Source organism: Calidris pugnax, unplaced genomic scaffold (genome assembly GCF_001431845.1).
Source record: "Calidris pugnax isolate Ruff unplaced genomic scaffold, ASM143184v1 scaffold133, whole genome shotgun sequence".
In the NCBI taxonomy this organism is placed as follows: Eukaryota; Metazoa; Chordata; class Aves; order Charadriiformes; family Scolopacidae; genus Calidris; species Calidris pugnax.
The window spans coordinates 1,169,082-1,180,054 of record NW_015090977.1 but is presented as its reverse complement, the minus strand read 5'-3'; the positions used below and the strand labels follow the sequence as shown (position 1 = coordinate 1,180,054).

General features: G+C 34.7%; 1 protein-coding gene across 3 annotated transcripts; it reads right to left on the bottom strand.

Moving 5' to 3' along the window:
• Nucleotides 1-1,367: 1,367 nt before the first annotated feature.
• ASPA (aspartoacylase) lies at nucleotides 1,368-10,661 on the bottom strand. 3 transcript variants are annotated; one of them, XM_014953394.1, is made up of 7 exons: nucleotides 10,555-10,661; nucleotides 8,293-8,555; nucleotides 5,649-5,844; nucleotides 4,366-4,459; nucleotides 3,481-3,588; nucleotides 2,474-2,583; nucleotides 1,368-1,933 (listed from the first exon to the last, which is right to left on the bottom strand). In XM_014953394.1, the coding sequence occupies exons 2-7, from the start codon at nucleotides 8,529-8,531 to the stop codon at nucleotides 1,721-1,723; spliced, it is 960 nt and encodes a 319-aa protein (XP_014808880.1). In that variant the 5' UTR covers nucleotides 8,532-8,555; nucleotides 10,555-10,661; the 3' UTR covers nucleotides 1,368-1,720. The 3 variants fall into 3 exon arrangements, with proteins under 3 accessions (XP_014808880.1, XP_014808878.1, XP_014808879.1); XM_014953392.1 differs by lacking the exon at nucleotides 10,555-10,661 and adding an exon at nucleotides 10,284-10,342; XM_014953393.1 differs by lacking the exon at nucleotides 10,555-10,661 and adding an exon at nucleotides 10,284-10,342 and having other exon boundaries at nucleotides 5,649-5,841.
• Between the last annotated feature and the right edge of the window lie 312 nt (nucleotides 10,662-10,973).

Genomic DNA, 10,973 nt, shown 5'->3' with positions numbered 1-10,973 from the left:
TGTGTCAATGTGCAGGTACAAAACTGTATGATAAAACTGAGGAGGAAACTGGGAGGTTGTTTCTGAAAGTTCTTCGCTGAGAAAATACCCTCCTTTTGTGGGCACAGAGCCCTGCCAGATCACACACAACATCTCCTGTCTCAAGGGTCTTATCAAGAACGCTACGAGTAATGACTGCAGCAGATCATTCTGTACTTTTTATACAATGTTTATTTAAATGAAAGAAATAAAACTTGTAATTCAATAAACATCTTTGTCTTGTGTTTTCATTTCATTGCCAGGGAGATTACACAAATCAAGGAAAAAAAGATTTTTGGCTTAGTAGTAAATAAGGAAGATACCAATTTTCAACAGATAGAATTTGGGGGTTATTTAGACAGTGAATCTTTCAGTAAACAGCTCATTATTGTACCCTTATGCAAAGTTTTTATTGTTTTCTCTGTCAAACATGTTAAAAACTCTCGAAAATGAATTAAATCCCCATTTTCTTCTCTTTTTCAGCTACTCTGACAAGTTTGCTTTCTACAAACACAGGACAAGTCAGTCTCACAATTCTGAGAAGTCTCCCCATATGGAATTCTTGTGAATTTCCATTCTGAAATACTCAGGTATGGTTTGTGCATTGCATTTACCTAATCTTGCTACCTTCACTGAAAACTTCTGGGGTACAACAGTTGATTACAATTTTATTTGGAAAATGCTATAAGCATTAGGTGGCTGCACCCAGAATGTTATAAAGCTCTTGTCTCCATTGCAATAAAAATTTTCTTCAAAAGTTTCCATGGCATAAGTGCATCTTTTTCCTGAATTTGAATATCGCTCCATTATGTTTCTGACTATTAGATCCTTTCTAAATTCAAACCTTTTAACTTTTAAATTAATGTTAAATCAGCAAAAGCTTGACTTAATCTTGTAATACTTTAAAAAGCTTTCAATTTCATTTTAGTATATTTTTCTCAAATCATGTTTTTAGCTTATTTTATATCTTCCTAAGTATGAAAAGAAAAATAGAACAAACCCTAAAGCTTCCACTTCAGCGCAATAGAAGTTAGTCGTATATGCAAATAATATAATAGCATTTTAATATATATATATTTACTCTCTTTCTCCCTCCCTAGCTTTTCCTTTGTCTCATATTTTGTATGTTTATCTGAGGAATTAGTTTCAAGGATCACCCTATTTTAAAAAATGATGGTTATTGGAGGCCTGGGTTATGAAGTAGAAATGCTGTAATTTTTTTATATGATGTAGTTTTGTGGATGAGCATATTTCTATATGATGCTGGATATAATTTTTATAGTCTCTAACCCACATGTGGTACATTGTTTAATAATTTTATATAGTGTCAACTAACAAACTTCAAGTAGAAATGCTGTAATTTTTTTATATGATGTAGTTTTGTGGATGAGCATATTTCTATATGATGCTGGATATAATTTTTATAGTCTCTAACCCACATGTGGTACATTGTTTAATAATTTTATGTGTCAACTAACAAACTTCATAAAAATATTTATTCTTTGCATCTGTAGTACTCTATTAGAAAAGTAAACAGTAGTCATAACTAGCATTATGACAGTATGTATCATCTTAAAAGTGCTCAGCAATGTTAATTAAATTACATTTTAAAATTAGATTCTGCATTATTTTATTCCATGAATGACACTGGATTTCACAAAGGAGAAATCCACGTTTTGTAGGAAAAATCTGTAATAAGCCTTTAAGAATTGTTCTGGTCTAAGACTGAGGATCTGATGTGTTTTGCAGTAAGTTTCACTTTTACTGTTTTTACAAAAGCTTGTTTCTTTTCATAATATGCAGCTTCATTAATAAATGTTGGATAAACTGTACAGTCCCCTTTATATGTAATTACTTCTCCATCAAGAGTCAAAAATAGAGGATCACCATTGTTCAGTGGCTGCCAGTCTTGATCCTTAGAGAAAGAAAATAAATAGAAAATATTTACTTTCCAGTTTTTGTATATTTCATGTGATTTCTGAGTTTATAGTAATCATATTCTCTGCGTTTTACAGCAAAAACATTAAAAAGAATTCCTTTTAATCTTCAGGATGTAATTTCAATTTTCTGGCCCTCGTTTTCAAGCTTGTATAGAATTCACTGGTAAAGGTGAACTAAAAGGAAACTGCACGTGCTCATAATTGATTAAAAACAGACCCTTATTTTAGAATTCAAAATCAGATTTATGTTTTAGAAAATGAGATAACCTGTTGTCTTTTTCTTTTTAGTGTTAGGTTCAAAAGTGATTTTAGATTCAGCGATTCCCAGGTCAGTTACTGAAATACTGTATGACCTTAGTGACAGAACTTACCATAGGGAAGGTCTAAAGTATTCAATAAACCCATTGGCAATATTGTCATTTTAAATATTTACTACTAAAAAATACTACAGCGTAGCAGAAGCAACACAGGAATACTTATAAAAGGTCATAAATGGAAACTATTTTAGAATTTACCTGCAGTTTAGGGTGAATAATAGCAATAACTTCATCATTCTTATTCCTGGGATAATCTACTTTCTCCATTATTTTAAAAACCTCAATTGTACACGGTGGAAATTCCTTTCCTAGAAACAATAAATGTAATTTAATGTCAAAATGAACAGCTGCCTTTTAAAAAGAACAATGCATTATTTATTCTCCTTAGAATGGCTTAAATCTCTATGCTGTACCTCTCAGGGTTTATACACTAGTGATTTGTTCATGTACCATAAAAATGTCCTGCTCCAGATTTTTGTCCCCTAGAAGCTCAGTTGCAGAAAGATGGTCCAGTCACATATTGTAGCATACGAAGCCCAGACCAAAATTCAGTGCTGAAATGGGACTTTTACTGTATACTTAGAAAGATGTATCTTCTAGATGAAGAAATCATTGACAGGCCTGTCTTTGATAGTGCTGCACAACACAGAATGATATCACTGCTATTTAATCTTTACCATTCCAGCACAATAATGGAGATTCTGATGTGCACAACTATATTCTTTTCCTTCTACTTTCAAAAAGAGCCCCCTGACAAAATGTACTCTAGAAGAATTTAAGCAACTATTTTTGTCAGTATGTATTTTAGACAGTACACAGGTGTAACAATCTTACAAAAACTACTTTAATTTTAGATAGCAATGCACAGAAGACTTGTAAATTAATCACTTCACTCCTTGCACATACTACTATAGATATATTGTTAGCTATTCAGATTCTCGAAGCAACTGTAAGATTAAGATCAAGTATGGTTATTGAATCCTCAGAAAGAGGAACTATTCTTGAAGCTACCCAAAGGAGCTAGACAGGAATTATGACTTTCTGATGCCACCCTTAGGTGGTCTAGAGAACACCCCACTTCCCCTCTTCCCCATTTTTCTGTAAAATGTTGTAGCCCAATATATTTTTTTTTAAAAACATAATCTCCTGAGCTAGTCCACTAAAACAGGACACAGGGGGCTATATTCTCTCATTACTTACTCTACCTTCGTTAAAAAGTTGCACAAAATCAAGGCCATGCTTGACAATCTTCCTCATTTTGTCCAAAATATCAGCTCTAAGAACACCTTGTGGCTGGGGACCCACCTCCACACCTGTTTGCAGATGAGGGAGATTATTAATATATCCATAATATATCACATTTAGATTACAGAGCAGAAATAGATGTCTGATTGGGTCTGTGTTTTATGTTTCAGAGGAATTTTAAAGTGCAGAGTTCTGTGATTTTCCTAAGGCAAGCAGAAAATGTCGCTCACCAGTCAGGATCAGTTTAAAGAACCATATGTACATTTTTGAATGTGCTACCAGGGTAAGAGGAAGGGTCACTATATATATTCTTTTCTCTTATTTTTTTCCTCATCCTATTTTTCCATGCTGCATTTTAGAGAACTCATTGTTTAATAGGAAAAGCAAACTAATGATTTTTTTTCTGTAGTTATGGTTTTGAGTCCCTAAATGAAAAAGTTAACCACTTCCATGCAGAACATCATTTCCTCATTCCTTTATCACATCTTCTCTTTTCCTCTTCTTGGCTAACACCCAGCGTTCCAGCCAAGGCTTATTTAGAGGAAGTAAACATTTTTTTACTGAAGCTGTTACTTCCTTATCCTCATATATTATAAATATGTTCTGCAAGCAGTGGGTTAACTGAGTTTAAGAATTTCCATCTGGCTTCTGTACTTTGGAAGCCAAGTATAAATGAGAACTCTTCAGAAGAAAAGATAATCACATACATTTAATTTGGCAAATATAATGTCAAATAGCTGCTGGGGATCACAGCGCTCTGTGTAATGAAATGAACAGATCTGGGAAGAGATATATTTTTAAATAATTTATGGTGGGTTAAAATAGTCTTTATTTTTCATATTTACCAACAGGATGTTTTGCTACAGATCGAGTTGTTGCATATTTCAAGCTAGGATGTTCAATCAGCAGAACAGGACAGCGTTCTGGAGCCAAAGCGTTCTGTGGAGATTGGTTAAAAATGTCTTTGTTATGCAAATATTTTAAAATGTTGTGCCACAAAAGATTACTGATGCAGAAGTGATTTACACAATGTCTTCAATATGTTGCCTTTATTTCACAGCCCTCAAAGAAGTAGGACATCTTTAGAAAAAACACAAAGCTGTATTTGTTGGTCTCCTTTCCATTAACTCAAGCCAGGCATGCTCCACTGAACTTTGCAATGGCAAAGAACACAGTTCTAGTCTTAACTTGCCAACAGGAAGTAAAATCTACTGATCAGTGTTCCAAAACTTGGAATCAAAACACCAAAAAGCAGATTTCAAGTATTTTTTGTGTTAGACCTAGATTCTTTTATGAGGCCTTAGATTGTGAATTAAGCCTTACTTTAACCTTTTTTTGACGCAGAAACCTATTTCAGGCCTCTTTCTTGATGACTGCCTGCCATTGCTCTTCATAAAATTGCAGTCATAAGCTTTCTAAACTTCAAGTATTTTAAAAACATTTAAATGGGATACATTTAATAAGAAAAAAAAAATCAAATGTTAATATATAACTTGTTTCTAAGGGAAAAAAAATTGAAATGGCACAGCATTGCCCTAACCTTGATTTCATCAGTCACTGTCTAGGTCACTAGTCCTTCAACCAAATTACGCTTAAACCAGCACTTCTGCAAACCTCCCTCTACCAACACTTAACCACTTCGGAAACAGCAGAATCAAGCAGCTTCTAAAGACATATCACTGTTCCTATAAATACTGATGAAGGGAACATCTGTCATTACCTAGTTCCATTATTTTTTCCATGTCTTTATTTCATAAAATTAATGTTTAACTATTTAGCATGTGTGACCCAAATTTATCCAAGTTCCTGACAGATCAGTGTGAAAGCAGATTAAATTACATTCATTTTCATAGATGTTATTCTAAGCATTCCTCTTTGCCCATCAGTCTTACTAACATTCATTTTAATACATAAAGATCATGATGAGTTCAAATCTGAATTGCCTGATGTTATAATCAAAATTTATAATTATCTCTGATTAAAAAACCCCATCCTACATGTGATTAAATATTTTAAACAGTTTTGCAGAATAAATATTAGTATATTTAAAGAAACTACAAAATAATATATAGTAATACAACGTTACAATTAATAATCTATTTTAATAGTTCATTTAAATTGGTTTTACCTTGATATAATGAAACATTTGAATTGTAAAGTCATCCCTGGAGTTTTCAAGAATAAGGGTACCACCCATGTTAGAAGTGGTGTTGTGAAGGTCAAAAATAAGGTCATACGCATCATCACTACCTTTTGGACCAAATATATGATTGATTTCCTGAGCCCTTCTCACTTCATATGGAATATCTTCCATCACTGTCCTGCTGTTAATATCAGTACAAAGAAATTAGTGAACTCATTCCATGGCTTTACAGTCAACAAAATATTGTATACCCTTTTCTTTTACTTTAATTCCATAATTGACTGGAGTTGAAATCACCTATTTAATTACTGAACTGTTAAAATTTAATTAATTTGTCCTTGAAAATCGTTAAACAGGTCTCACTATTATGTGTCTTGTGTAGAAGGGTAGTCAGAATTTTTTGATCTGATTTTAGATGGAGACTATTTACTTCTCTCATTTCTTTACATCCCCAAATTTACCCCTATGCAGAAAACTAACTCAAAATTTATCAACAACTTAAACCCCTTCCAAGACTGGATCTACCTCCTGCTGAAGAGAGTATTCAGATCTTGGTCTGTGCCCTTTTACCTTGGACATCAGTCACAATGCCTTTCATAAGTTGCTTTATTTCTTGTCTTCTCATATTCTGATCAGACTTTTACAGTCTCTTGTTTTGAGCCCTCCTGACTCTCAAAGCTCATAAAAGATTTTGCTACCTCAACTCTGTTCCTTCAGATTTTTAGTGCTTGTAATCTCAGGTGACTACAGCTGTACTACACTTTGAAGAAACAGTCTTAGCCTAAGGAAAGGTCTGAGATTGGCTTCCTGTCGGTATAAGGGCTCTGTAGGAAACTGATGTATGACACAAAGATCTCTTACGTATTAAAAGTGTACAAAACTGTTGCAGATTCAGGCTTGTTCTGCACAGACAAAAAAATCTGGTTTTGACAACAGGCTTGGGATACTACCCAAGTACAATACAGAAACACCTAGTATCTTTTGTGCTAAATTCAGGGTTTTTTTACAACAGCTCCAGTTTGGTGATATTTTAATTTTCTAAGAAATATCAGTATTAAGTGGCATAAAGAAAGTTGTTTTTTTTTTTAAATACTAACAAAACACCTTACTACTTACTAACTGCATGGATATTTAAGTATCAGAAGAGGCTGACAAGGAAAATTATGGGATCACCACTGCTGGAGTGTAAGAAATGGTAAGACATAATCTGTTGGGAATGTCTACATGTGGTTGACCTACTGTGGGATGTGAGATGGATTAGAATTTTTATGTGAGCCCTTCAAGCTCCTTTTCCTCTTTTTATGATTCTGTGTATCACATAATCTACCTTTGTATTCTTTAATTCTGTGCTTGAAATTCAAGGTTTCTTCACATAAGACTGTTAAATGCTTCTTATTGGAGCCAATAGCCAACCCTTACTTTCAGTAGTATCAGGATTTCACTCTCCTTTTTCTTATTTTGTAAATAATTTGTAATCTTGAAGGGCCTACACTTAAAGGGATCAGGTGAAGCTATTCCAAACATTCAGCAGTGTTGTAATAGGACTGGGTAATTTAATAGGAGTTACTGAGGAGTATTAGTTTCAAAAATTAAGACAACCTGCAACTGTCTTAACCTGCTATTTTGTCAAGTGTTTTATGTTCAAAGCAGCTGAAAACGTTCAAAGCAGCTGAAAACAAACAAAACCACTATTTTTCCAGATGTTTTCCTAAGTAAGCAATTAAGAATGGCCTCAATAGTTACGTGTTAAAAAGTCTGTTTATCTTAAATACAATAATCAACAACAAAATTCTAAGAGGAAAAGGCAGATGAAAAGATGTGCAGCGTAAGAATAATCACGCTTACAAAATATGTGACACGTATTTCTTTCAGTGATATTCACCTTTACTATTAAAACTTTTCTGACACTTTTTTACCTGTTCAGCTTGCAACTATACTAAGCATAAGAATGTTTACACATTATACTTCTGGAACAGATGTCTCAAAAGCAGAGAAACATAAAATACCATTAAAAATGTAAAATCATTTACTATTTTACAGTAATTTTAGATTGTATTTCTTCTAAAATAATAAGTCAGTTAAATTAGTGAGGCTTTGTGGCCATCATTTTACCATAGAATACATTATTTCTAACTTGGCTCATTTCAAGTTTTGTATCTTTTACTGTATATAACTGAAATCAAATAGACTTCCCTGATTTGTATGCCATTCCTGCAGATACTCAGATGTCCACCTTTAAATTGCTTTTATCTGCTATCTTCCTGCAAGTATAGTTGCATTCAGAAGAGCTCCAAAGCTGAATTGCACAGGAAGACGTGAAAAATAATGACTTTGTATCTCAGACCAGCAATACTTAACACAAATACAGCTAATCTAATACTAATTTTAAATGCTGTTTTTAAGATTATATGTTGGTTTGAGACTCATTCTACTGGCAGTACTTTTAAAATGAATCTGTTAACACTCACGCAATTTGTTCTTTTTGGGTTAAAGGTCAATAATTTCAGTTATGTGACTGCACAGTTAAAATAGTAGTGGAACTTGTGTTAACATTTTAATCTGGAAAGGAAGCTCCTTACAATTTTAAAAGACAGAAAAGTAAAACAACAGAAAGTACAACTATTCTTACCCAAGATTATCAGGGTCAAACACACGGTTCAGATCACAGTCAACGTATCTAGTACACTTCTTCACGGCTCTTGGGTTGGTAAGAAATGGTTTCACTTCCATTCCTCTTCTTTGAATCTCAGCTCCATTCTCTTCCCAGTGCTTGACCAAAAATACCCCTGATAACTCATTGCCATGAGTTCCCCCGAAGATAGCAACCCGTCTTACCGGAGGTTTATCAACAACAGAAGACGAAGTCATGCTTTTCAGCAGCTCTAAGAATTGCTGAAAGCAAAACAGAAAATAATGATAAAGTAAAACTTTTGCCACCCCCCAAAAAACAATAAAAAAGGCTCTTTATTCTTTTAATAGGAAATTCTTTAAGCCTTTTTAGGTCAGATGTGAATGAAAGTGAATAAACATTTCTCTAAGAGTTTTAGACTCCCCTTGGGAGGCGGGGAGTTGCTATCCTGGCACTCCTCCCTCTGCAGGAACCCTCCCCTTCACTTACCATATGTAGTCATATCCCCACGTCTGTTAAAGGTACTGTCACACAGTTCAAAAGTTAACTTCTATAGGCAATCTCTATTAATATATGATCTATAGGTAGATATTGTATTAATGACAGTATGAAAAGGCTTTTTAAATGTAAACTTTAATAATGCACTTAAATGTCACATTTTTGCATTGCAAACTAGGTATAACAAGTATGCTCATGTATGTTTTACATTACATTAACATTACTGTATTCTCACAACAAGGGCAGAATGATTTAAAAGTGAGCAAAAACAGTAAAATATGAATCGTATCTTGGCTCTTGATCAACACATAATGCTGAAACATCAAGTAATTTCATCTAAAAAAAACCCCAAGAACAGCTGAGTTCCTCAAAGCATGTTGTTGCTTGTATGACCTTTTTTTGTTTTCTAGTATCTGAAGAACAGTGATGAGAAGAAACATGAGCTGAAATTAAATTGCAATTTATCCACGACTGACTTACCAAGTATTCCTGGCTCTAGTTCCGCCTCTGGATCTGCTAACACAGACCTCTAACACATCGAACAACTTTGTCAGTGACGGCCCTTCTAACTTCTGCAATCTCTTATTGAAAAGGAAACAGGTACAGACCACCATGGGACAATAGGTGTGTTCTCCCCCAAAATAACCCTTAGCCAACAACTTGATTTTTTCCATTGCTGAAAGCATTCGGAGAGGCTTCTGAAACTTAAGCCAAAATGCAGCCATAACTTGCATCATGAGGATCAAAACAGTTAGAACAAAAGGTCTTAATAACAGAAACTGTAATAATAACTACTGTAAATGACAGAAATATTTGCAATTAGTATCTGACATACAATATAAATATAAAAAAAAGGTTATATTGCAAGGGAATAAAGAGTGTTTATTGAACATTGTTGTTTATTAAGATTATACTCCAGTGGCTGAGGGACTGTTTGGCTCGTGCCTAGGAAAGGCTTAGTAACGCAGGCTAATAGACTGGAGGGCTATGAAAATAAAGCTAAACATAGGACTTATCAAGACAAGTTCTGCCAGGAATATATTTCCTACCAAAGTTGCTCTCTCTGTTTCAGCTTGTGTGTACAGGTTTGCTGAACCTTACAACGAGTTAATACAGAGCAGCTGTTTACTTAAACGCTCAGCTGTATTACTGCTGCACTTGGAAGCTGTCGGGTATTTAATCATTGTAAGTAATTTATTAAACAAAGCAGTAAAGCTGTATTTTACAATGCTGGACAGTCTGTACTGTCCTTTGACCCTCGTCTCCTCGGCGGTGGTGCCAGGACGGCAATTTACACCCTGCCTGGGAAAACCCCTCACGCCCCGAATCTAGGGTTTGCTGCATTTAAACACCACAGCAGTTCCAAAAGTGGATGGCAAAACGCAAAAATGCCGAGCTAGAACGTATAGTTTATCTTTGATTGCTGGTGGTACTGCAGCAGTTATCGTTCCTTGCAAAACACTGAATGGAACAGAGATCATTTGTGCACTTACCTCATTTAACATGCAAGAAGTTCATCCCCCAAGAAGAGCTTTTTTAGGGCAGATTGTGTTTCCAAACATGAGTTTAGGAACTAAAGCTCTAGAGGCTTCTTTTATACCCTTAGAACAACTTTACTTCCAATTAGTTTTTAACTCCTGGTCTCCCAGGGCATTACGAGCACCCACAAATTTGTGGCATAAATGCAGATACTTGAAAAGCTTTTGCTCTTCTCAATTAAACACCGGGACAAATCCCTCATTCCTGTGCTGTGCCAATACTTACGCTTTGAAAAATGGTGTAGGATCGTGTTTAGTTCATTAAGAGTTCAGACTGCTGTCACGTACTACATACAATTATCTGGCAGTGCTTCAAATTTGTGCCACGAGCTGAAAAACATATGCAATAATAAAATGTATATGAAACCAAAGCCTTCTAAGGCTGAAGGATTACAAAAACAGTACAGGCCCCAGTCTTGCCGAAGGTTTTATACAGGAACCAGACAGGATTCACACAGTTGACATCAGTGTGTACAACACAGAAGAGTGGTTGAAGAGACAAACAGCGTTGAGAATGCAAAAGACTTTTATTTATGTTTGTGTTCGCACATTTGTGGTAATTCAGCTCCAGCCCCGGGTTCTCTTAAGTACTGAACGTAACATCACCTGCACCAGCTCCACGGGTACGGAGGTAATTGATTAAAT

Coding starts and splice junctions, on each gene's coding strand:
- ASPA (XM_014953392.1), bottom strand. Junction 5,845..8,292: donor TTTGACCCTGATAATCTTGG/GTAAGAATAGTT, acceptor TGATATTAACAG/CAGGACAGTGATGGAAGATA. Junction 2,584..3,480: donor TGTGCAACTTTTTAACGAAG/GTAGAGTAAGTA, acceptor TATTGTTTCTAG/GAAAGGAATTTCCACCGTGT.